A 27,127-nucleotide genomic window follows, 5' to 3' on the forward strand; every position below is an offset into this window, starting at 1 on the left:
AGTAATGCAAAGTTCTTCATGTCTGCTTATAAACAATTAATTGTATACATTTATATGGTGTGTCCCTACTTCTATTTGAGTTAAATTTCTTTTAAAGCAACATTACTCTTACGTGAGTCAACATTTTGGCTGCTTTCCTTTGGCAGGGCTTTTGAGTTCGCTCCATAGGTACCGGTTTCTCGGAGGTGACCTTCAGTGATTCAACTTCCGAGATTATAATCACATTCAGACAGCTCTTTCCGACAAAAATAGGCTCAAATTTGTGGGGAAAAGTCTGTGTTTCTTCCCCTCTCTGGGTTTTACTGCCAGCAATATTCATAACCTCATTAAAATAGGCGTGTGGATTACTTTAATGAAGAACTTGAAATCATTCCCTGAGAAAACACAAAGAGCAGTTGTTCAAAGACAAATGTTGGTACATCTGCTGCCTCAGGAAAATAGCCACTCCTGTCTTTCCTAAATTGTAACTTGCAGATTGTTTAACTGTGTGTTGTGGGAATAAGCAGGGGTTACGTTGAGCAGAAACAGACTGTCCTCCCAGCAGCTTGAAAGGAAACTAATTGTCTGTCTGGTGTTAAGCTGCCATTAGCGGAGACTGGCCGTGGGCACACACGGACACTATCGTCAAATAAGTGGGAAAGCTCTGGTTGGAAATCCAATCCGAGGCTCTAAAAGCACATCGTTCAGTTTGGGACGTCTTGCTTTATCTATGTAATCATCTTTCTGACTCAAGGAAAAGAGATAATAGGATTAGCTACTTTATTTCGCAGCTTCAGTGTGATTGAAGCCATGGACTTTTCAGATGACACTACCATTTATACATTGATTTTATCTACAAAAATTAGCTCATTGCGGTTTTTAAAACGTTCTTGTTTGTCTTTTAGTTTATTTATCTCTCTGTTTGGTCTATTTTCAGTAATAGGTGAAGATGGCTCTCTCGTATATTCCCGCAAGATGTTATAAACTAATGTAATTCTGGACAAAATAGATGACTTTATTAGAAGATAAACAGGGCTCCACAGTCATTTTGTAGAATTGGATGTTTGTGTATTTTCCTGGTCAAAGTCGGACAAATCCTATGGGCTCTGTCTGTCGTCGGGAGCGCTTGCATGTTTTCATTGGAAATTGAGCCTAAATAATATTTCCTCAAAGATAATGGTGTTATTTAGACAGCTGCGTGATATTAGAGTGGAGGTCGTCTGGGTGTTTGTGCGGCGCTAGGTGTGTCCATGACTATATTTGTTTCAAATGTGGGTCAGTGCCTGCAGTGATGAAACAGATGGCTGTCCCTCCGTAGCTCAGGTCGTTTAGATCCTGCCCACAGAGTAAATCAGTAGTGGATTCTTCTAATAAAAGCCTCACTCTTGTTTGATATGGAGGATTAGTGAAGGGCGAACAAATTGATTAAGGGGTAGAACCTTTTTTATAAACTTCCTACTCTCTTTGAGCATCACACACTTGAGAGTTTATGATCTCAGACATCCACAAGTTTTGTCCAGAAGTTTTCCATTATATTAAAGATTTTCAAAGCAACTGGACTGGGATGTGTTAAGTTGAGGATGATTCGGATTCTCAGTATTTTTTCAATTCAAACAACTCAGTCCAGTTGATGACTTTTAAAGCAGAACTAAGTAACTTGTTTATCTTAATGAATTATTTTTGTGGTCCCTCTGGGGGGGTGTTAATGGGATAATTGGGGGGTCTTCCATCTCCCCCTGGTGTCTATGGCCAGAAAACCACCTTTGCAACTTTCCCTGCCTCCAGGTCGGAGGCGCAATACACACTAATGGAATCACGAAGAAGCTAACAGGCTAACGGCAAAGCTAACTGTGGGATTGCACCACTTTAGCAGCACTTTCAGCCAAGTTAGAGTGAAAAAAAAAATCTCCATTGTATAATTGGGTTGTGGCACAATGTACAATATCCCTCTCTCCCGTTAGTAGTAATATTTACTCTCACGGACAATTAATGAGTTAAAAAAACAACATGCTACGGCACCTGCAGTGGCGCTTATGGCCTCTAGGGGCATGAGCTACTTAGTTCTGCTTTAAAATTAGAGAATGCACAAAAACGCTCAATCAACTAGGGAAAACAACTGGGGATCTTTAGTCTAAAGGAACCTCCCAACTTCAGCACCTGCCTGTGGAAATCAGCTGATCTGGTCTTTTATCTTTTAATGTCAGCTTTATTTAGTTTGTTTTAAGGTTGCTATTTTCTTGAGTTTAGTGTGAGCTATCGTTGTCCTTGGAGTAACATAATTGCGAGAGAAAAGCCTGACATCAGTGTTAGCAAAAAGGAACATTTACTTACGGCTTTTTTCATCTATCAAAACAGCAGAGTATCTGTTATTTTATTGGATTAAGAAGTTAATTATATTGTAGATAAATATTCCATGCCAACCACTCACTGTCTTTATTTCAGCTAATCAGATATGAGCACCGTGTGGCTTGTTCGTCTGAAGATGTAGCCTTCCGTGCTTGTAACCCCTGGGACGGAGCTGTGAAAGTTGAATGGGAGGCCAATGAGATTCGGTTGATTCAGTGAGAAGCCTGATATCCGTCACCTGCGGAGGGGCTCACACACTCACCTGGAGAGACACTTTCTCTATTTATGGCCAACCCCCATCGCCATCATGATCATTCATCGGAGCGCTGCTGGGGCTGAGGTTGAATTTCAAAGCATGATATGAGTTTGTGCGCGTCTATCTATCATCTCTGTGATCCCAGTGTAATAAAATGTTTGGTGCCAGAGTGCAATGCGGAGTGCTGTGTTATTAGTTAAAGAGAGGGTATTATGTTTTTTTGCGGGTATTTGGTAATAATGCCAAACACATCTCTATCCCTGCTTCTTCGTGGAGGTTGAAGCCTATAGGCCAGTGTAACACCTCATTTGCGTTTTCACCCTCGTTTTCTTCCGTTTTTGATTTTATTTTGATGCTTTTTTCCAAGAGGGTTGTAGATTTGGGTAAAGCCAAACTGGAGAAAATGTGCTCAGTTCAGGTGGGGGTTAAGATGTTAAGATGTATTTCTTTTGCTTGTGATGCTTGTGCTAGGTTGGTGTTCACGAAGGTTAACCTGTTGTGCATGTGCACGGGGGGAAAAAATGCCAAAATAAAATCTGCAATACAATACAATACATTTACATAATTGTGATGGTGTTTTGGTCGCGTTGGAAGCCCATATTAAGAGAAAATTCACAAAAGCAGAAAATAACATTAGGGAAAAGAGATGTTTTGTTGTGCTACTTGCAGAAAGATGTGGACAGTTACAAAATATGGTAAACTTATTCACATTGTTGGGTGGGTATTACACCCATTAGTGCAAATGGACAAAGAAACCCCTATGAATTTGTGTATTAATAATCGAGACAGAATATTATTTTAAACATTTGATGAATAATAAAAATTAAAAAGCTGTGAAAACATTAGATATAATTTGCATTGACAATTACTTGCGTTGCATAAGTTTGTGAATATAGTCACTGTTGCCATGGAGACCCGACATTGTTGGTACTGGCAGGCGTTGTCCATATAGACTAACATTGGTAGCAGTATAAAAAGTGCAGAAAAGAATAATGCAACTGTGAAAAGAACTCTGAATTACCATATGTCATTACGATCCTGAACAACTGGTATGGCATGGTAGGGTAAGTTTTTTATTTAGATAGGGACAGTGCACTATTTAATATTGACCGAAAGGAAAAATGCATTGTACCAGGTTATTGCAAAAATGCTTATTCCCACCTGCAGTCCCTGGGTAGGTTGATGTTACAGTACAAAGCTGATTTTAAACGATGAGCATGGATTTATACATTTTAACATCATTACTGACATACATTTAATTGAAATACGTTTCGGCTGCTCCCTCATCACGCCGTTACTGATCACGAGTTCAAGTTTGATTTTCTAGAAGCTATTTTTTAGTTAAATGCCCAAATGTTTTAAATGCAGTACATGCAATAATCTCTGCTGGCCGTGTGTGGCACTGACCCATTGCGATTACAGAGAAGGCTGATTTAGCAAAAGCGGTTTTATATTTTGGGATGCTGCATTCTCCTCTAGAAATACAATACATAAAATTATACATTTTCACAGAGGAGGTGCAGTGACGCCATGAATTATTTAAAAAAGTAAGCAAACATTCGATGATAACTTAAACTTAACAAGCAGTATAGCCACTTTTCCGCTATAGCTCAATGCGTTCTTACATAGCATGTGCTTCAGGATTAAAGCATTTAGAGTGAGATAAATAGGCTCTAGCACCAAACGTGTAAGAAGCCAGTGATTATTTTTGCCGCTGATGTGAAAATGTCGTCCAAAATTAATCTTAAAAGGTCTGGGGGGGTATTTAGCAGAAAGGTAATTCCACAAATGAAAAGTGAGGTGGCTGAGAAATGACTGCAAATAAAACTTCCTCACAGACATCGCATTGGCCCGACATTCATCTCGCCTCATTTAGTGCTCTTCCCATCGTACATATTGTTTAACATTGAGTGCTGGACCTGAGCCAGATATTAAATAATTGCCCTTTGAAGAGCATTCGGAGAAGTATCCCACTCACAGGCAGCCAATGTGCACTCAGAGACTTGGGCCGGAGCAGCGGACATTGCTCTTTTTTGACATGAATGGGGTCTGGCCAAAACCCCGTCCTTGTCCCCTGTTAAAGGAGGGGCGCTGAACTGATTGTGTAATTGTGGTTAACAGGGTCATTTGTGAGTGACAAGTGCATAATGTGTTGATGACATTTAGACCATTAGGGGCAAGGACTTCTTAAATGCAGAGGTCAATTAGCAAAATTAGCTTCCACTTGTCCCTCATCTTTGCCACTTTGTTTCCACTTACTGTGCTGTGTGTCTGTGTGCGTCTGTGTGCGTCCATATTCTGTTGTTTTTGCAGATCTGTTTTAACATTCTGTAATTACTGCCAATTGTATATACACAGTTTGTTTTACTGTACCTACGCACAGTGCAATAATTATAGACACTATTTGCAGTGTACAATAAAAATGAAAGGCATTCCTCCCCAACTGCAGACTTCTTCCACTTCTCTTTATCTTTGTTGTGCTGTTTTTGGACGTTCTTAAAAGTTTTACATAGATACAGACAGCATCTCTGGAAACGCCCAAATTTGGTCATAGGCTATATGAAAACAGTTAAGGGGCAAAACAATTTGGAGAAAAATCTAAACTTTCTCTAATTATTCAAAAACTACTTTCACAAACGCTGAAATATGAATATAGTTTTCTACTAAATAAAAAGATACAAAGACATGGAGAGGAGCAAAGTGGTTCAATAGACCATAAATACATAAATAACACGAATGCTAACTTGATGCTTCACGTTAGCATTGGGCTAATGCTAGCGGTTAGCTAGCGCTAGCTACAACTGCCGTTTTTTCACTTCTACTGAACAATCTGCTGTGAGAAAATATCTATATGGGCCCGATTTACACTTGACTCTATTTATGTGTGATAAATAAGTTCATATTCCACCAGAAAATGGCTGAAAAGAGTGGAATATTGTGTTTCTCTAAAGATTCTATTTTCCCCCTCGGCGAAGCCACGCCCCCTTTTATGACGAGATGCCGTCTGTTTCTATTGTTGGTAAACTTATTCATTGCCCATGATTCAGAAAGTTACAGCGAACCTCTGTTGAACTGTGAGTGAACATTTTTAATGACTAAAATACAAAAAATACAAACTTGAACTAATTTGAACATTTTCAGCATCAGACTTCAATGTTGTAATAACACTGTAATAAACATAGGGGTGTGAATACTTCCTGAACCCATGGTTTACGTTTAGTTGTCCTCATCTCATCTGAATAAAATCACTTCCCTAATACAGCCTTCTCTTTCAGACGGCTGAAATTAATGACTTTATACCGCTATTTCAATCTGGGCTTGTTCATTTCCCAGAAGAAGACTTTTAAAAATACAAATTTATCATTTATGGAAAGCAGGCGAATCATAACACTGCTTTGCATATATTTCCATGATTTTCCTGTGGCTAATAATAGCTGGTTTAGCTGCAATAAATTCTCTGGTTCTGTTCGTTGGCTCATCCCCCCAGTGCATAGAAACACACATCTGTCAAGCAAAAGTAGCCTGTGTTTAACTTAATGGATGAGAAATGCATGGATTTGTGTTGGCAACGAGGATTTGTGTAGAAAACAATATGTTGCTTGGTACTGCCACAAAACTTGAAGTTTTATGTGCTTTATTTATTTATTTATTTATTTTTTTTAAATTCCTTTATTTAAGATTTAGCAATTTTACATATTCATTTTCAATACAAATAAAGTGCATTTCATTCATATAATACAAAAGGTACAATACAGTTTACAATGTTAAAATGTCCCAAGGAAGTTGTTTTGTAATGTCCAGTGATTGTCTTCTTTTGAGTTCTGTAGAGATTTGTTTACAAACTGTTGAACTGTCTATAAAAGTCTGTGTCGTGGTTAGTTTTGATCGTGTCTTCCATATTTTTATTGCAGCTATAGCGATGACCAGTTGGAATAGTTGAGTTTTATCTGAAGTGAAGTTTTCTTGAAAGAGTCCATAGATCACAGAGTTGTAATTAATTGTGAAAATGAGTCCGATGTTTTGTAGTTGAGTCCAGATTTCTTGAGTTCTATAACAGTCTAAAAACAGATGATCTTGTGTCTCGTCTGCTCTACAGTTCGGCATGGGGCATGTTTTTGTTTTAACGTAGCAGCTCCACGACACTATGGCTCTTACTGGTATTCTGTTGTGGGCCATGAGCCAGAGGGTGTCGCGGATCGACTCATCCGTCCGTTTACACAACAGTTTCTTAATTAATACACAGGATTCATCATCGTTAAGGTGCTTGAAGGACACAGTGCCCGAATACATCACATCACAGATTTTACTATACAACATTTTAGACGTCAGACCATTCCAATCAATGTTAAATTTATCTTTAAATTGTTTGTAAAGCAAATTGTTTGCTTTACAAACAATTGTGTTGCTAAAGTTGAAAAAGTTGAAAAGTTGAAAAGCCCTTCTAGGGACGGACATTGCAAATTAGCCTTGGCTATAAATGTTGTAGTGTGCTACATGTTTATTGTTCACACATGTCCCTATCAAATAAATAAATAAATAAAAAAAGTTGATGGAGTGCTGTAAGTACCAATTGGGGAAGCAAAATTAATCACAATCAAATTACAATCAAATATATCAATTTATAAATTGGAAAGGCTGCAATTATTTTGATGATAATATCTTCTGCTGACAATACATCTGCTCATGAGAGCCGTAATGTTTACAAGAAAAATGCTTCCCCTGTGGTAGAGCTCGACACGCATCAGTCTATCAACAATCAATCAAATTGTTTTGTAAAACCCAATATCACAGCGCGAGCTGCCTCACAGGGCTGCACCAACCAACCAACCAACCAAACCAAACCAAACCAAACCAAACCAAACCAAACCAAACCAAACCAAACCAAACCAAACCAACACACGAAATGCATGATTCTTGTATTAGTTTAGCGATTTACGTATACTGTAGATGTGCACTATGAACTGAATCCCTAAAGCAAAAAGCATCACAATATTTCTTATGATGTCATACACAACATTATGTGATTGCAATTTTCAAAAGTGTTCAGAGTTTGTTTTAAACCCATGCCTCAGAAAATCCAACATTAGGGAAGAAACTGGCCAGAAATGTTAAGTGGGCTTTGGCTTTTAGAGCGAAGCACCCGCAGTGTAAGGAATGGTGCAGGCCAGACAGGGATTTAAGAAGGACAAATAGAAGGAACAGAAAGAGCAAAGCAAACAAAGTCAGGATTGTAGCAATTTCTAGTTCTTGTTTGTCTAAGTAAAGAAAAAAATGTCTCTGTCGTTTTAAGCACACAATCAATGTGCCAATTATTAGAAAAATAGATGCATTTATCTGTGGGTTAAGTTGCGTTAAGTTAGGACCATTGCCCATGAAACCAGTCAGAGCAAATATACTTTGATTTTCATGTTTAAAAATGCTGTTCATAGCCATGACCTTTGCAATAATGAGGACATGGAGCAGACCAGAGTGCTTTACGTCAAAAACCCCAAAAAATACAAACAGTTTATTCAAAATATGTGCCGGCATGTTCAATATATAAAGTGCATAAAACACACCGACAACACAGTGCTAGGTCTTGAAGCCATCCTGAATAGTGTCCTGCCTGGGATCAGCGTGTGCCCATTGAGGGGGAACAGAGCAGGTCGATGGATTATCAGCAGGCTGTGGCAGAGACAGGTCCCACTGTCCCAGTGTGAGGGACACAGCTCGGATTTACGCCTAAATAACCTCATGCTCCTTAAGAAGTACAGATAAACACGGGGCCCCTCGAACCCGCGGGCGACAGCGGCGAATATCAACATTTTGAGTCTGTTGTTCGAAGAGGCTCTGAGCGTCAGGTGTATCAGACCATTCTGTGACTGAATAAACAACCCCATAGACAAATGTTTTTGATTTGAGCTTTTGGTGCACTCCTTGGATAATATTTGTTTTGGGGAAGGAAAAAAAAAACTCGTCTCCTTTAGGCAGCGCTGAACAAAGATGTGACGTTATATCAACAACGGCTTCATGAGGCAACGTTCTTTCTCCTCAATGCATTCAGTTGTAAACTGGAAAATTGGCTGAAAAACTGGTATTCATTTCAGGCAAGAAGATAGAGTTCATATTCATTTTTAGCTTGAGCTTTTCTTATGCGTTAATATGCCCAGACTGACTCAGCATAAGCTCTGGCAAAATGGGAAAGTATAAATGCAGTGAGCACTCTTTTGGAAAGCCTCCTGAATACAAAAGTAACTTATAGCTGTAGCAAAAACAGCTATAAGCTATAATTTATTTGTGCAATCAACTTTCTGATAAGATATTTTAAATACATAAACAACTGCACTCTGTGTGGCACAAATTGTAATTTTAATTTGCCTGAAAATTAATTGGTTCTTTTCAGGTTGTGAGTTAGGATGCATTACATTTTCGCTCGTGAAAAAATTTCCTCTCAATTTAATCCATCTTGTGATGCCGCTGGGGCGACTTGCAGGAGCAGCGGGCAACTGCAGTGCAGACTTTTTTTTTGTCAAGGGAACCTCGGATTTGAGCATATTCTGCATTTTTTTCCAAGGTTTTAACTTAAGAAAAGTAGGAATTTAGAATGCCATGTCGGACTGTGGCTTTGTAAAACTATTCACATGCCCGTCGATTCACTTGCAGTATAATAATAGCATTGTGTGGGGGGGGTGCCAGAGCCTGCACCCATTTATCTGAATGCCTGTCACTGACTTTGCTCCTGAGGCTGGGACACAATCACAGCGGCCAAGGGGGAAATACTAAGAGTTAACCTGAGACTGGAATGACAGTGCTCTGTGTGATCTCCAGCTAAACAGAGGTCAGCAATAAATCAAGACTAGACAAAGCCACCGTTAATGAGCAAAGGGAAGAAACAACCCAGTAACCAACACTTTTTGTTCCGACAAACCTCATTGTATAAAGTTTATATTCTCCTTTGTTATGTTTATTCTACTATCAGCACTCTGCACTTCAAAAACAGCCCAGTTATTGACTTTGCAGATCTATATGTTTGTCTTGGCAGCGCGTTCTTCTGTAATGACTTTGTCTTGCTTAAGAAAACCACATTGGCTTTGTGTCTTGATGTGCTCTATTTGTGTGCGCACGATCAATAACCGATACTTGGCATAGAGTTGGATCAGGAACTATGTATTATTTCTTATTTCTTTGTATATATTTGACATGTGATATGAAAACAAAAAAAGGTTTACACATTAGTTTATATATAGATGCTGAGTTATGTTTTTGGAGATTCTTTTCAATATTCTATTTAATGTAATATTGTAGTCTACATTGTTTTATTGTCCCAGACTGCTACATAATATCGTGCATTTGTGGATGTACGTCTCTCAGTGCTGTGCCTGAAGCTGCAGCCGTTCGCCAGTGGCATCCTTTAGTGGCAGGCACCTTCTAATAACCAATGCTTTGCTCCCTCACACAACTTAATTCAATTGTCTCGGAGCTTTTCCCACAGCACGGCAGATTGCTCTGTGGGCTGTGGGTTGTAAAATGTGGCTGCTCGCTCGCCGGCACCAGGTGGACAGTCTGTCGAATCACGCGCGGCCATGCCAATTAGGACTGGGGCGCGGCCAATTGTGTGTTCACATCTAAATAGGTCTGCGGATGGCAATGCCTTCTCTGATCTCGCGCTTCTATGCAAATCAGGTTCATGTGCAGTTCAGCCAGTGCCTTATGTTTCCTCTGCAATATTGCAATTTAAGAATGTGCAATAAAATAGAAATGGAGCACAAAATGAAGAGCAAACATCCTGCGGGCTCTTCAGAATCACAATTGCGAAAACTGATTTTATTAAGGCCATATAACAGCATCTGCAAACAAGGCAATATCCTTTAAGCACGAGGTGTATAAAACCTGGCAACCCGATACAAGCATAGTTTGAAATGGGATTCTTGTGTTAGGAGATAATTTTCCAGCCATCTCTCAAAAATTAAAGTGCATATGACACATTAGACCCAAATTTTGCTAAAACATAAATAACACGATTATGTTTAAGATTTAGTTAAATATTGTACCCAGCTTTCTTTAGTTTGGTCATTTTTCTGATGTTTATAGTTTCACTTCCTTATTGGATATGAACAGGAAGTGACATAGAGGAAGGAAAACAATTTTAAACTGTTGCCGTGCCAACCATGTTAAGTCAATAGATACAGACGGCATCGTGTCATAGAAGGGGGCGTGGCTTCACCGAGGGGGAAAATATAATCTTTTGGGAACACAAGTTTTCACTCTTTTTAGCCATTTTCTGGTGAAATATTAACTTATTTATCACATACTAATAAAGTCAATCTAATCAAGTGTAAATCGGGTCCATATGGATATTTTCTCATCGCAGATTATTCAGTAGAAGAGAAAAAAAGCCGGATATAGGACATGAAGCATCCTGTTAGCATTCTCCGTTATTTATGTATTTATGTGCTGTTGAACCTCTTTGCCCCTCCCCATGTCTTTGTATCTTTTTTTAGTAGAAAACTATATTCATAATTCAGCATTTGTTAAAGTAGTTTTTAAGAGAACGTTAAGATTTTTCTCCAAATTGTTTTCCCCCTAAACTGTTTTCAACCATGACCATATGTGGGAGACTCCAGAGATGCCGTCTGTATCTATACGTTTGTTAAGTAGTGATTTATTTGCTCTACTTCCGGCCCTATTCACTATGATGGGATTTAGCAGATTGTAACCTGCTGTAGAGCTGACTACAAGGATCTTTTTAAACACATGATCACAAAGAAATATTACATGTACTCTGGATTTTAATTAGTAATGCTTTTCTGGCATTAATTATCAAATTATTTTTTCCATACACAGTCAAGGCTTATTTCAGATGCAAAAATATCTGCATTTTACTGGAGAAATTGTGAGCTATATTGTTCGAATTAGGTGTAGCAGTTGTTGGCCTTTTATCTGTTGTTATTTCAGCAGGAGATTCAGATGAAAAAAGCAAAAACACATCCAATCTGTGAGTGAGAGGTAGGACATGGCCACACTGCAGACCCTCCAGAATATCCTGAAGGACAGTTCCTCTCTTCTGCACACCTTCATGACTCAGGCCCCCTCCATTGGACACCAGCTCAGGCACCGAAGACCATATGCAGCCCAGAAGATATATTGCTGTTTTTTTTCTATTATAATTGACACATTTCAGGTTGAACATTTTGTTCTTTCCTGCTATGTCAATGTTTAATGAACCTAAACCTAAAAACACTGATAAAATATTTTGTATATAATTGGAAATAAATTCAGGCGTCAAGGGGCTAATTATTGTGTGTGATGTCACACTTCACAAACGTATGGGAAATGAGTCAGACTGCTATGGAACTATACCTTCTTCAATGTTACTTCCTGTCAGCAGCGTAAAAATTCAAATAAAAATAACTTTGCTGCCCAACATTTCTTCATTAAAATAGCTGCTTCACTGAAATAAAATGATAATTATGCAACTGATAACTTGAAACTGACGTTATCCTTCTAAATAACTCATATTTTCAAAAGCATTAAAACCTGTCATATGCACTTGGACTCATGCGCAAAATATGAACTATGGACGAAATATTGCTTCTTCAGAATAAGTGCAATTTCGAATACCCAAATTTGGGATTAGATTTTTGTGAAGCTCTTGCGTCATTTTCTTAAACGGTGATCAAATTGTAACTCATCATGAAATTGTGTTTAAAAGTAGGTCAGTTATTTTCTGGCGCTAGTGGGAAAAGGATCCTGAGAGCCAGTGTGTTTCCAGGCCTTCCCATCAATCTGCTGTTAACTTAGTATTTGCCAGTGAGCTGTAATTAGCTGCAATTACTGAGCCTCTAATTCTGTGTTAGCTATCTGTATCTCTGCTTTTCCCCACTGCTCTATAACCCCCTCTTTGTCAGATCGCTGATTGTTTGTCCCACTGTAAAATGCTAATACCGTAAGTGACTTTCAATCGCTCAGTAGACCCGGCTCCTCATGCGCGCTGTTTGTTTGTCTATTTGAGTTCTGTGGGAGAGCCGTCTCTGTGTTGGGGCTTCTATTTGAAATCCTAAATCTTAGAGTTGCTTTAAAGGTCGTGGTCGTGCTGGTTTGTTTTTGGCTTCTCACTCTTTTCCCTCTTTCTGAACTTCTCAACTACGATATGACACAAAGTGCTTCTGTTCTCTTTCAAGGAGCAAGCCAAACATTCAATACACCAACTTTTATGTTTTGTATTCGGAGAAAGTTTCCTCAAAGACTATGAAATGTGTCCTGAATTTGTATCAGCAGCTACAGTGTGTTACTCGGTACATTATTTTACAGCGTGACGGTGCTCGTCTCTTTATGTTTTATCTTAATTTTGAACAAATTTATGCATAGGAGCTGAATTTCTAGAGTCAGCAGTCTCCTTGTCTCCTTGCAGCATGTTCGGTTTTGTTCATTAGGAGCGCTGTAAATAAAGATGTATGACTTGAATGCTTGTTCGCTTTTGGGTGTCATCTTGAGCTGATGAGAACTTTTTTTTTAACAAGACAAATGAGTCGACCTGAGACAGAGAGGTGATCTCAAAGTGTAAAAGCATTTTGCGATATCTCTGTCATTCATCGCCTCTACATTAAGCTTTAAAGGACTAATGTAACCCGTTTTTTCTTTAGGCGTAATGGACTTGGTTTATTCTTAAAAACTCTATTTGCATGCACATATACAATAGGTATTCATGCCATGTTTGCTCATTCATATAAATAAGGTTATTGCTGAAAAGTTGGACATTTATTTAGACAGAAATAGTCCTCTATTTATTCCTATGTTATTATGCGGAAGATGTTCGAATTATTCTACTGTATTCTTGAAGCAGTGCTACTTGTTAGCTTAATAAATCCTTTTCGTAGTCCCTCTGGGGGTGATACAAGTGTTAATGGGGTGATTGGGGGGGGTCTTTCATCTCCCCCTGGCGTCTCTGACCAGAAAGCCACAATTGCAACTTGGCTGCATAGGCATAGGAGGCCCCAATACACACTAATAGAATTACGAAGAAGAAGCCAAAAGGCTAACGGGTAAAGCTAGCTGCAAGCTAGCGCCACTTAAGCAGTATTACAGCCAAATTTAAGCGAATTGTATGATCTCCAATTAATGAGTAAAAAAAAACGCAACATGCTACGACGCCTGCAGTGGCGCTTATGGCCTCTAGGGGCATGTGTGGGCATGGCACCACAGACCTGCACTGTGAAGAATGCTCAAAGACACTACAAACTACAGTATAAGTGAGTGCAATGGGCAGGTCTTAACCCCCCACCCGTCTTAACCAAGTGGATTTTCTCCAGTTTGGCTTTACCCAAATCTAAAAGCTTTGCAACTGGAGAGCAACAGCTTAATGCCTCATTTGAAGGCTAAGACCTACAAAAGTGATAGTAACCTTTTAACCGCTGTCGCTGCGTTTTTGTCACATTTACATCTACTTGTCCTCCGGTTCATTGAAATCTCCCCCATCTTTTTTTTTTTTACCTCTAGCGGACCAGTTTATGTGCCGCACTGAAGCGATTGCCGACATCGTGATCCTCGTTGACGGCTCGTGGAGCATCGGTCGACTCAACTTTCGCCTGGTGCGAATGTTCCTGGAAAACCTGGTCCATGCTTTCGACGTGCAATTTGACAAAACACGGATAGGTCAGACATTGCTTTTGTTCTTACCACTAACTAATGGCGTATTCTGTATTTGGTGAAGTACTGCATAGTTCTTGTGCTACTTTACATTTCAGGTCTGGCCCAGTACAGCGGAGACCCTAGAATAGAGTGGCATCTGAACACCTTCACCACTAAAGATGCCGTTTTAGATGCTGTCAAGAATTTACCGTACAAAGGAGGAAACACTCTTACTGGTAGAGACTTTCATTTCATTTCTTGCCATTTTTTGAAACTACCAGTCTGACCCAGCTCTGCATTTTCTCCCAATCACTCTCCTGACAATATCTCCTGTATTTTCTAGGCCTCGCTCTGACCTACATCTTGGAAAACTGCTTTAAACCGGAGTCTGGCTCTCGAGTCGGCGTGCCTAAGATTGGGATCCTCATTACGGACGGGAAGTCTCAGGACGATGTTGTACCTCCGGCTGAAAGTCTGCGAGATGCTGGAGTCGAGCTGTTCGCCATTGGTAAGAGATTTTCTCACAGTTTGTAATTTGTCATCAACTCAACAGTGCTTCTCAAACTGTTCACACCAGGTAGACGCCTAAGAAAGACGAGATCTGAGCTCGGGCTGAATCAGGCCTAACATATAACTAAAGTATGACCACAGACTCAACTCACAACAGTCAACAGACGACACAAGAAACATTTGTGGAAAATAAACTGTAGTTCTGCACAATATGAGGAAAAAAGTGCAATATTTGATATACTAACCTCTTAACCCCCACCTTAACTGAGCATATTTTCTCCAGTTTGGCTTTACCCAAATCTTAAAGCTTCTCGACTGTAGAGTTCTTACAGCCTATAGGCCAATGTAACACCTCATTTGAAAGGTAAGGCCGACAAAACTGACTTTTTTGTCACCATGTTTATGTCCAGTTTGAAAAGTTTTTTGTCATGTTTTCATAGTTTTTTTCATCATATTTTTGTCTCCTTTTTGTGATGTTTTTGTCAGTTTTTCTGTCTCTTTTTTGTTGTGTTATCGTAGTTTTTTCATCATGTTTTCGTTTCTCTTTTGTCGTGTTTTTGTCATTTTGTTTTCGTCTCTTTTATGTTGTGTTTTTGTAATTATTGGTTGTGTTTTCAGTTTTTTCATCATGTTTTTGACGTTTGTTTGTCGTGTTTTCATAGTTTTTCAGCGTTTTTTTGTCATGTTTTTGTCGTATTTTTGTCTCTTTTGTCGCGTTTTTGTAGTTTTTTTGTCATATGTTCATCTCCTTTGTCGTGTTTTCGTTGCTTGTTTATTGTGTTACTGTTGTGCTTCCGGGACATTTTTGTCACTCTTTTGTTGCTTTTTGGACGCTTCACTTTTTTCCGTCCAGTAAAATTGTCTCCAAATCCCCATGTACCACCAGAGGAACACACTGGTCCAGTAAAATACCCAAACTTGTCATTTCAGGTGTTAAAAATGCCGATGAGAATGAGTTGCGCTCCATCGCCTCTGAGCCCGACGACACTCATGTTTACAACGTGGCCGATTTCAATGTCATGAGTTCGATTGTGGCGGGACTGACCAGGACTGTGTGCGAACAAGTGGAGCTGCAAGACAAGGATATTAAATTAAGTGAGAGAAACTTAACACGGAGACATATGCATTGCATTATTTCTTTTTATTGAGTTTTAATCTTCCTGCAGAATTTGTACCAGAGCCGGTGGGGCCGCCTTTAGACCTGGAAACATCAGAGGTCACGGCCCGCAGCTTCCGGGTGTCCTGGAGGCACGCTCCTGGAAATGTCGAGAAATACAGAGTCGTGTATTCTGCTCAGGAAGGAGAGCTTCAGGAGGTACAAGGGATTTTTTCTGTCAAAACTAAGTGAATGGCAGTGCTTTTTGATGCTTATAATGCTATCTATGGCCCCTGCTTGATAGACTGACCACATATAGCCACACTGCGAAACTTTTCACACAATAAACAGAATAAAATGCAACATGCAGACATTATTAATGTTGAAAAATACCTAAAAACACGTGTGCGCTTCACCTCTCCTAAGACCTGGATTGGGGACGTCTCCAGCTCGTCTCCATGGAGATGTTGACAAAAAGGCAACCAAATATGAGATTTAAAAACATTAGGTCCTCATCTAAATCCATTGTTTGATTATCACTGCAAAGGTCTTTCAGAAAATGTTTTCTATTGCTGGCAACAGATGAGTCCTAAAGTGTGCCTTTACAGCAGTACTGAGTAGCTCATGCCCATAAGCGCCACTGTAGGTGTTGTAGCATGTTGCGTTTTTTTACTCATTAATTATCCGTGAGAGTAAATACTACGCTGATAGAAAAGACAAAGGGAGAGAAGGATATTGTACATCCAATTACACAATGGAGATCATTTTTTCACTCAAACTTGGCTGTAAATACTGTTTAAGTGGCGCTAGCCCACAGTTAGCTTTACCCGTTAGCCTGCTTCTTCTTCGTGATTCCATTAGTGTATATTGGTGCCTCGGACCCGGTGGCAACGAAGTTGCAATTGTGGTTTTCTGGCCAGAGACACCAGGGGGAGATGAAAGACACCCCCAATCATATCAGTAACATTTGTATTACCCCCAGAAGGACTACGAAAAGAAGTTACTTAGTACTGCTTTAAGATGGACAAATGATCTTTTTGTGAATAGCTGGCTGACTATATATATCCATAAGAATTGGGTTTTTAACTTAAAATTGGGAGCACCCATCTATATTTGAAATCAATAGCTTTTAAGATCATTTTAAGCTTCTTAAATGAGGAGAAATGTCCACAACACTGTACTTACCCAGTACAGATGACTGCTTAACTTTTGTCTATGATGGAAAACTCCTGTTCTGCTGACTTACACTGACATTGACTTAAGGGTTGTAAAGTAAAAGTACAGCATTGGATTGAAACAAAAGCGTAAAATGGTAAATGCATGCAGTCATTTAAAGTTTGTAACTTTTTAAACTTTTATACCAGCTCCACTGTGTATTGCGTAGCTTCAGTAGTGGAGTATATAAAAATCTTTCCATTGTGCGACGTTAAAATGTTATAGCTTTATAGCAACATAGCAGGATATTTGGTAAATCAACCCTCCCTGCAAAAAAACATGTGGAATGCATTACATTGTTTTTTCAGCATATTTGATTGTCCCAAAATACAAATGAAAAACAAAAAAAGGTCTTAAATTTTTAATGACTCCACATAACAGATAGGGGTGGCTTTAGGTCGTGGATGTGCGCCGCTTTTCCATTATACTCGCTGCATGAGTGGGAATTATATGAGCCTGGTGTGAGGTTGAGCTCAGTCTTTCCTTCAGACTTGCTGGGATCATTCATCTTTGTTTCACGATCATCTATCTATTCATGAATCCCCTCAGCCCCTATACAAACCAGCAGGTAATTAAACCTCGAGACCAGAAATACTTGTCCACGCACCTGTTTGATTTTCCACTTACTTTTACCAACTATTAATCTTCTGTTAAATCGTTACGTAGAAGGCCTCACAGGAGCCTGCATGTGGTCTGACCTTTCCAGGAGGCTCGAAATAAGTATTAACTGTCTCCTAGCTGTCATCTATAAGCTTGTGGAGTCAAAAGTAATATCAGTTTGGGGCATTTTTATTAATATTACCAAAATGTATTTTTAATTTTATGGCTTCAAGATTCATTACAATACAGCCAAGATCATGAGACCTTAATCTTCCTGTGTCTTTATAAGATTTTATTGTGTTACCTGATTACCCTGTATTTAGACGTCTATACACAAGATCTGAAGGGGATTTCAATCAGTGGTTCCTAACCAGAGGTGTCCTCAAGTGCACCCCTTGGTGTACTTGAGGACTTAGCAGGGAGCACTTGGAACTATTTCAGATTTAAAAAGAAAGTGAGACTGAACGTTATTTTTTAAAGCTAAAATGTATAGTTTGAGGAGTATTTTAGATTTATGTGGAAGACAAGATTTTTTTTTACTTCGGAATAGTCCTGTTAAGCTTTCTAAATAAAGTGCAACAACTTGAGGGAGAGGGTACACAGAGTACCACTAAAGGGTCTGCAAAACAAAAACAAAAAAGGTTGCGAAACAATGATTTAATTGTTGTGTTTGTTTAGCCTCGTCATCTTCATTTTTAATGTTTTTTTTCAAATGTTGATGTTTGTGGACGTGTTTAAAAATATGAGCTTTTGACTTAGTTTGCGATACAAAAAAATATCCTGGTATCTCGCTATATTAACGGGTGCTTGTTTAGAATTAATAAGGTATTAATAAGCATTAGTAATCTGTCTAGTGTTATGGGCTAGGATTAGGATTAGGTTTAAGATTCATATTAGGGTTTAGATTAGGGTGAGTAGGGTTAGTTGGGTTTAGGATTAGGATTAAGGTAGGGTTAGGGGTAAGATTGGGGTTAGGGATAGTGTTAGGTTTAGAGTTAAGGGTTAGGGTTAGGATTAGGGTAAGGAACAGGGTAGGCCATGAATAAACATATTATTTGATATGAGCATGGTAGTTGATGATAGTATAATGAGCCACTTATTAATATAGTTAAAAGCATGTTTTTAAGGCCTATTAAGTACTAATTATTATTAACACCTTAATCATACTAAACAAGCCCCCCTTGGTATAAAGTGTTACCAAAATCCCAATTAGATATTTTTTCTGAAACCGTTGAGCCCGACTGAATCGTTCTAATATTTACATATTAGGAGTTTCTTCTGTCCCTTTACATCAGGGCCAGTTTGCTTGGTGGAGGGCCGATTTTCTGCATTGTAAAAAAGAACCAACCCTGCCAATTATAGCCCAAAGTAAAGCACCACTTTCTACAAATGCCAGTGTTGTGCATAATATATCACCTCATTGGATGTTCTGTTTCAACATTTTGAAGCAATTGACAGTATTTCTCACATTTAACTCACTTTTAACTCTAAAAATGTTATTAAAGTACTCTCTGATTTGTGTAATAATGTTTCTCAAAATCATCTCAGGAGATTGAGGTTCTATGCTGCCTGATGTTGCCTACCTCTGCTTTCCATGTTTCTAAACTGACTTTGTGAACATCAGGTTATTGTGGACGGCAGTGAAACATCCGTGTTATTGGAGCATCTAAGCTCCTCCACTGAACACCAGCTGGCGGTGTTTGCTGTTTACGAGAGTGAGGCGAGCGAGGCTCTCAGAGGAACAGAAACTACTTGTAAGTTTATTCCTTCACACCCAAATGTTTACAGAGGGGTTCACTATCGATGTTGAGTGCTTGTTCTACCATTCTTGTAGTGGCTCTTCCTGGCGTGACTGGCCTTCAGCTGTTTGACGTCACTCACGGCTCAATAAAAGCTCGTTGGAACAGCGTGGAGGATGTGTCTGGATACATGATTTTATACGCACCACTTACGTATGACGGTGATGCGATTGAAAAAGAGGTAATGTTTATAAATGTGTTCTTCAGGGAACAAAGGGGCATAAGTGGCATTTTGGACAAAATTGTGTTTTCACTGCAACAATATTACAATCCACTGTAACCACTTGAAAGTTAGAAATACAATTTTAAAAGTGTGAAAGTGTGAGTGTGAAAAGTGTGTAGCTGCTAAAGTATAAATGAAAATGATCCTTTACTCGATGAAATTTGAAGATCATTTAAAGGGACTATGAGGAGTTTAAAAATGTTAAAATTATGTATTTTCCTCCTGCTACATGTTCCAACAATGTCCTAATGTGTAGAATGAGCACAGACCTGCTTCTAAAACCCTGCACTGTTACTCAAAATGGTGTTGCTTCGGGTCTGAATTGCCATCATGCATGAGCTTAATGTAGAAGGTGCAGTTACACGTATGACCTGAGGTGGCAGTAGTGAGCATAAAATAGCAAACTTGAATCTAGCCCCTTTAACAAATATACTGTATGTGCTGTAAAAAGGCAAACCATTCATTTCTAGGGTAAATGTGTCTTTTAGCAAGAATACATTTAGAAAAGTAATGAGACACATTGACACACTGTACGCCATGTTTGCACAGGTGAGAGTTTCAGATGCAGTGACCGAGATCGACCTGGAGGCGTTAACTCCCCAAACAGAGTACACCGTCACCGTGTACGCCATGTTTGGAGAAGAAGCCAGCGATCCCATCACAAACCAGGAAACCACGTGTAAATTCCACATCTCATCTTAATCACTCACGATTACCAGTATCCTTTCATGACGCTTGTTATTTTGTATTCCAGTGCCGCTGAGCCCACCAAGTAATCTCCAGTTTTCTGACATCACACACAACTCTGCGCGCCTCAGCTGGGACGCCGCCCCGGACGGTGTCAAAGGATACCGCATTTCATGGGAGAAGACAGATGCAGCGATCACAGAGGAGGTAGCGTACACACCTTTTTATTGGCCAATTAAAACACTTTTTTATAGGCAAATAAAAAACAGAAAGAGGTGTTGTTAGTGCAGTTATGTTCAGGGCAGAAGAGCCGGGTAGGAAGTGGGGGTTTGTGGGTCAGCAGTGTTTCCCAACCAGGGGTACGGGGACCCCTGGGTGTACTCGAGGACCTAGCAGGGGTACTTGAAACAATTTCAGATTGAAAAAAAGGGGAAAATTAACATATTTTTTATGGGAAAAGCTATATTTTTTCAGTAAAATATGTTGCCTTGGGAGAATTTTAGGTTTATTTTGACCGCAACATTGTCCTTTTTCTTACAAATACCATTTTTAAGTAATTACTTTCTAAATAAACTGCAACACCCCTGAGGTAGGGGGTACACGGACGACCATTGAAAGGCCCAAGGGGTACACAAGACAATAAAAGTTGGGAACCACTGGTCTAAAGTGATCGAATGACAAAATCTAGCCCTCAAAATCGCACCCATGACAGGAAAAGTGGCTGAAATCCCTCCATAGACATTCAAACAACATACTTAATTTCAAACAGAGTATTGGCTTCCACAGCAGAGCTTTGATTCTATACAGACGGACCAACAGAAGGCCGTTATTACATTATTGTTAAGTTGTATTGTTAACGTCTGACATTGCCAATTGATTTAAAACGTGACCTTGTTTTGGGGTGCAAACAAACTTGCATGAACTTGTTTTCTGCAGGTTGTCGTGGGCCCCGTGACCTCGTATGACCTCCGCGAGCTGACGTCTCTAATGGAGTACTCCGTGGCCATCTTTGCTCTGTATGACGAAGGCCAGTCAGAGCCTCTCACTGACGCGTTCACTACCAGTAAGTCCTTTTCTTTTAGATAAACACATCAGATTCTCAAATGTGGAAAAGTAACGCTTTCCTTTGCCAAGTGTATTAGAGATAAATAACTCCAGGGCATTTATAACTCCTTTTTCTTTTGTTATTTCGGTCAGGTTTTTCAGTCACATTGTCCCCATTTCTCAATTACCATGTCTGTTGTGGGCAGTTTGTCTTAATTTTCTCAGTACAATATATGAGAGCGATTAGAAAGCGTAGCCGTTAGCCCTGTGCGGTAAAAAAAATAAGAGAAAAGTTTTAGACAACTGTGAATTTGCCTCATTTGCACCGCAGCAAATAGCCCTGTCGCATTAAAAGGTCATTTCACTGTCTCTGAATATTCCATCACACTAACGCTTATTGATTTGTGGAAATATCCCTTTCAGCAACAAGCATTCGGACTCTGGTGCTGACTCAGCTCAAAGAAATGTTTTCTGGCAGAGAGCTATTAAACCACTGCCTCTCAAGGGCATTCATTCATTTTTTTTGTCTTTGGGTAAAACACTGGTCAGCGTCATTGTCACTGCACTCCGTAATGGAGCGATCGCTGTTCACAAATTCGTAAGTCTGGGGAATGTGTAAAATGTGCATTAAAAAAAGAAAACAGCTGTGACGTATTCGATTTGAATCACTCCTTCTTGAAGGCCGATAGATTGCTGGCACACTCCAGATATAAATAATTTTAACCTCAAGTAAAAGCATGTTGCAAGTTGACCCCCCCATAGTTTATTATACAAGTACAGTATATTATAATCACGCAGTATTCCCTCAAAGACTGAATATCAGGCTGTCATTTTTGGCAAAGGTTTGCGATCTTCTGAAAATGATCTGAGTCCTGCATTGTGTTTTGAGATTATAATTTTATGCACCTTATTCCCGGGCCGCTGTGTAGAAATGAAGTAGCCCTGAGCCGTTGATTTCCAGCGGTTTCCAGGATGAGTTTTGTTTCCCATAGCGGTTTGTTTTTTTGAACATTTTTAGTGGATTTTCTAAACAATCAGTCCCTGTTTAATGTAATAAGATGCCTTTGCGCAACTTTGGAACATGTTGCGCTGTTCATAGTGAGATTCTCGGGCGACTTAGAGCATGCCAAATGTGACGGACTCTACAAGAAGAGCCTCACGCACAACTGGTCTGTCCATCCATTCGCTCAAACAGAAAGGGTCAGGTTTAGGGTCAGGGGTTTTTATTAAGGTTAGGAAGGGCAAATGTGATGTAAGTTGTGTTTCACTCACACGGATCTTACACATAAAGTCTTGGCTTTTAAAGGAACAGGCCACCGTTTTTCCATACTGGGATATGTTCTTACCTGAGCTTAGACGAGTTGATGCGTAACTGTTTGGTCTTTGTGCCCGTTGGAAAGTGTGGTCGCTTCCAACTTCACCCCGTTTGGAGCTATAGGAATATACTGGGAGAGGCCAAATGCTAACATCTTTGGTTTTTTTGGGTGACTGAGCGCACGCACAAAGACCAGACAGGTAGGTATCTACTCGTCCAAGCTCAGGTAAGAACATATCTCAGTATGTAAAAATGGTGGCCTGTTCCTTTAAAGGAATCACACTTCCATATAGGATAAGCTCTCCTGTCAATATGCTTTGAGATTTGGATATGCATAATTTCTAACCTAAAATCTAACTCTAAATCTAACCCTTGCCCTAAGATGGTAGATAACAGGTTCACACTCAAACACTTACTGCAGTTGGAAAGGATATCTTTAGAAATAAAAAGGGTAAAAAGCCTAGTTTAAATTACAGCCAACAGCCATTAAACTTCTGCAGACTTTATTGTCTGTGGTGATATGTTGAGGAAGACGTTATCAGCGGTGTGTTTGCCCTCGCTCACCTCTGTGCGCTCTGTCCACCCTGTGTTTCCCCTCCCACCGGTTCCTGCAGCTGTATTTTACCTGGTATGTTCTGCTTTCACTCGGCTTCAGCTGCTCTTGGAATCTGCAACACATCTCAAACTGGTCAGAAAACCCTGCGACAGTGCGATTTTCAATACGTTTATTGTGAGCAGCTAATCTCAGCTCGTAGTCTCGTTTCAGCGGTGACAGCTCATGTTCCCACACAGTTTACTGACACTCATAAGAAGTGGATTAGTTTGGTTTGCATGTACGTAAATATTGCATACATAATTCATGCAAGGGCTCCTGGGCTGTAGGAATGAGGTGGATACATTTTAACCAGAACTTGCACAATGGTAACAGATTGCTAATTGTCTGAGGTTATTTTAATGTTTTATCCTATATCTGTTTGTTCTAGCCCCAGTCCCAGGCCCCCTGAACCTCCGCTCCAGTGATATTTCAGCAGACAGTTTTCAGGTCAGCTGGGATCACTCCGCCAGTGACATCGTCCTGTATCGACTCTCCTGGGCACCCTTCAACGGGGGAGACACAAAGGAGGTCAGTGCTGCCAATAAACTAAAAACATATGTTTGTACCTGTTGAATAATCCAATGTTTTTGACATTTTTTTTTAATGAATTTCCACCAGAATCAATGAACAATGTAGTCTGTAACGCACTGACATGAGTCCCAAATGATTTTATTATAAAATGCATCTAGGGCACAGTTTTAGCCCAGTCACTCTGTCCTAATTATTTTTTCAAAGGCATAATAGACATAAATTGATGCCTCATTGATTTCAATCTCTCACATTTGTACATATGTGCTATTCTTGTCCAAAATTCCTGTCTTGAAAATTAAAAATGTATCTATTAGATGAATAAAATACAAGTGATATTTGCGTGAAAGTCTTACATCACAATATTACAGAAAGTAAAGAATAGGAAGTGGAAAACTTTGATCATTATGTTGATTTGCTCCAGGAAAAACATGATTTCTAATCCTGTCCAGAGACATTTGCCTGTAACTACTCACATCATGTCATTTTCAGTAAATTCTTCTTTTAATCTGTTTTCTGGAAATGGCGAGCAATTGACCTTGTTCTATTCACTTCAGCTTACATTTCACGTTAGAGGCTAATTTATTTACTGCCGGTTTCAATGTTAACAGTCAGGGCTGCATTATTTTGAAAAAAAAAAAAAAAGTTCCCATTTACTTTTTATCCCTTGAAGGTGCATTATGCAACTTTTTATGTGGTTGAAATAATAAAAAGTAGATATTTGTGCATGTTTGACTTGGAGTGACCCGCAAGTGGTCAGCACGGCGCCTTTACTTTCAATTACAGTGACCTCTACAACGCTCCAGGATCAATTGTTTTGTAGGTTTTCTGGTGAGTTTGTCTGTCAGTGAAAACCTAGAGACCACTATCATGTAAGGTAAAGGCTAATGTACTGCAGTGTTTCCCACCCAACCAGGGGTACGGGGCCCCCAGAGGGTACGCGAGCACTTTGCTACTTGGATTTATTTCAGATCGAAAAATGATTGTGAAACTGAACAGTATTTCAATATTGAAAAGAAAAGAAGTTATTTTCAATATTTGTTTTCAGTTTGAATTTCTGAGTGTTTGGGCTTTATTTTGAACACAATACACAACCATTTGAGTTTAGTTGATCTTCTAAATAATTGGCTGCGCCTTTGAGTTTCGGGGCACTTTCAGAAGAAATGGAAGACTCAAGGTTGGGAACCACTGATGTCCTGCATAAATAAATACAACAAGTAGTGATTTAAATTCAGTTGTGATTAATCATGCAGCGCTATCGACAGTCATAAGGCAGAGTGTGTTTTTTTATTCGCATGTTTTTTCTTTCTGTTTCGTGCAGGTGATCCTGAGTGCCAGCGATAACAAGTACCTCCTGTCAGGTCTCGGTCCGTCCACTGAGTACGAGGTGATGCTGACGGCTGTGTTTGACGATGAATCTGAGAGTGACACTGTGTCGGTGATCGAAACCACATGTAAGACTTAACATAAGCACCAGATTAATGTGCTGCTGCATGAGCTGTGTGCACCTCTTTGCCTGCGACTTATTTATGTTAAGTGTTTGCCTAATTATTACTTAATCTATATTTCCTCAGTGGCCAAGACAACAACTATTGCTACTACAACTGCAGGTGTGCTTTGCTTTCTAACAATTAAAGTTGCATGTAAATACGTAGAACGGCATGATTAAATGGCTGACAGAAGCATTAGCTACAAATCAAAGGGTCTTACTTTGTTTGTTTACTTATTGCTTAAGATGATTATTAACAGCGAACAAGAGCGGTTCAACTATGGCGTTCATTTTATAGATTGAGTTTCTAATTTAAATGTTATTATTAGACCTTTCAGCATGTTGGCGTCCAAAAGCAAAAGGCTGGATTATGTCAGGAGCCATCTGGACTGTGTTTAGCGTGAAGAGCAAGCTACAGCTAATTCAGTCTGAGTAGTTTTTCCACTCACTCAACAACTTAAAAGCAACATGTCCCCTTAAGTCAGAGCTTTCATTTACTGTCTTAGAAACGTTAAAACAACAGTTGTACCCACTGTAAACAAAAACTTAAAATAGCAGCCAGCCTTAACCTTCAGTGACAGGTTACGAGGCTGCGTCTTTAGGAGGTCGCTGTTCATCAGTGAAACATTAGTGATTGCTCTTGTTTAGCGCTTCTGTTGAATTTTTGCTTTATTATGTGATATTCCTAATCCATGGTTATTAGCAGTGGACTAGGCAACGCTCTAGTGATAAAACCATCTACCTTTTTCTGTCATTTGGTTTGTCAGCGGCACGGCAGTCGGTCCGAAACCTTCGTTTGAGGGATGAGACCACCCAGAGTTTGGAGGCATCATGGGAGCTGGACGACCCCCATGTGGAGAGCTTCAGAGTGTCCTACTCGGCCTTCGGAGGCGATCACAAAGAGGACACAGTAAGTGCACAAAACAAAATGCCCTTTTCTGTTGAACCTAAAACTCAACATTGCTGTCAATACAAGAAGAGCCAATAATCACCTTTAACCAGACGCATACTGTATATATTCCTCAGTCTCAGGAGTTGTGGTTCCAACAAGTTGAGATTTGCAATCAGTTCATAAAAGGAGGTAAACAGAATGTCTTATCACTATGGGCATTTTGTAATCCAACCTTGTTGTTAGAAATGGCGTCGGATATTAAAAGCATTTGAATTATGGTTGAAATTGATCACTCTCTTGTGTTGTAGAGTTGGCCTTAACATTTTCAAGGCTTCAGCTCTTCATAGAAATTAGTAATCACATCAGATTTACATTTATTTACTGATTCACAACAAGCAGTAAACAATATTTTATTGCGTTTTTTTATGGGCACATTATTTCAACTTTATGGGAACAGTGGCAGTGGGTGTATAATTTGGATCCAGTAAGTTGCCCTTTATTTATGACTGTGTACATTTTTATTGTATATCAGACAGATATCCTTTTTTGGTCCTCAAAGGAAAATGTGTCCTCTGTATTTGATAATGATAATACTAGCATGCCCCAATCACCAGCAACCGCTCACACACTATATTCACACAGGCAAGGTGTGTGTCCCATTATAAGATGATCTACCTCTTGGCCAACCTGTCCGACACTGTGGGCGACAAACCCTTGCACATGTGAATCCTTCTCCAGATCTTGTTCAAAATCTGGAGTTCCTACCTGGATTATTTGCCTGTTGTGCACTGCAAAAAGGAGATATCAAGCATTGTCTTAAATGTCTTGAATTGAGGAAATGTATCTTGTTTTGAGCAGTTTTCGCTAATTTGGACACTTTTCCTGATCGGACCAAGTTTACTTTGCTTGTTTGAGGACATTTCAGACCAGTTCTAAGGTAAATCTC

At 39.5% G+C, this 27,127-nt stretch overlaps 1 protein-coding gene across 1 annotated transcript in view; it reads left to right on the forward strand.

Annotated features, from left to right (window-relative positions):
• LOC306966031 (collagen alpha-1(XIV) chain-like) overlaps positions 1–27,127 on the forward strand; it is a 100,805-nt gene that overhangs the window by 20,266 nt on the left and 53,412 nt on the right. Inside the window, exons 6-19 of the mRNA XM_079560665.1 lie at positions 14,057–14,212; positions 14,305–14,424; positions 14,532–14,696; positions 15,629–15,793; positions 15,865–16,013; positions 19,234–19,363; positions 19,444–19,589; positions 20,181–20,310; positions 20,386–20,525; positions 21,255–21,381; positions 23,661–23,800; positions 25,122–25,254; positions 25,375–25,410; positions 26,057–26,199. Of these exons, the coding sequence (XP_079416791.1) occupies positions 14,057–14,212; positions 14,305–14,424; positions 14,532–14,696; positions 15,629–15,793; positions 15,865–16,013; positions 19,234–19,363; positions 19,444–19,589; positions 20,181–20,310; positions 20,386–20,525; positions 21,255–21,381; positions 23,661–23,800; positions 25,122–25,254; positions 25,375–25,410; positions 26,057–26,199 (1,880 nt within the window). The remainder of the gene's footprint in view (positions 1–14,056; positions 14,213–14,304; positions 14,425–14,531; positions 14,697–15,628; positions 15,794–15,864; positions 16,014–19,233; positions 19,364–19,443; positions 19,590–20,180; positions 20,311–20,385; positions 20,526–21,254; positions 21,382–23,660; positions 23,801–25,121; positions 25,255–25,374; positions 25,411–26,056; positions 26,200–27,127) is intronic.

Source organism: Gobius niger, assembly GCF_951799975.1.
Source record: "Gobius niger genome assembly, chromosome: 8".
In the NCBI taxonomy this organism is placed as follows: domain Eukaryota; kingdom Metazoa; phylum Chordata; class Actinopteri; order Gobiiformes; family Gobiidae; genus Gobius; species Gobius niger.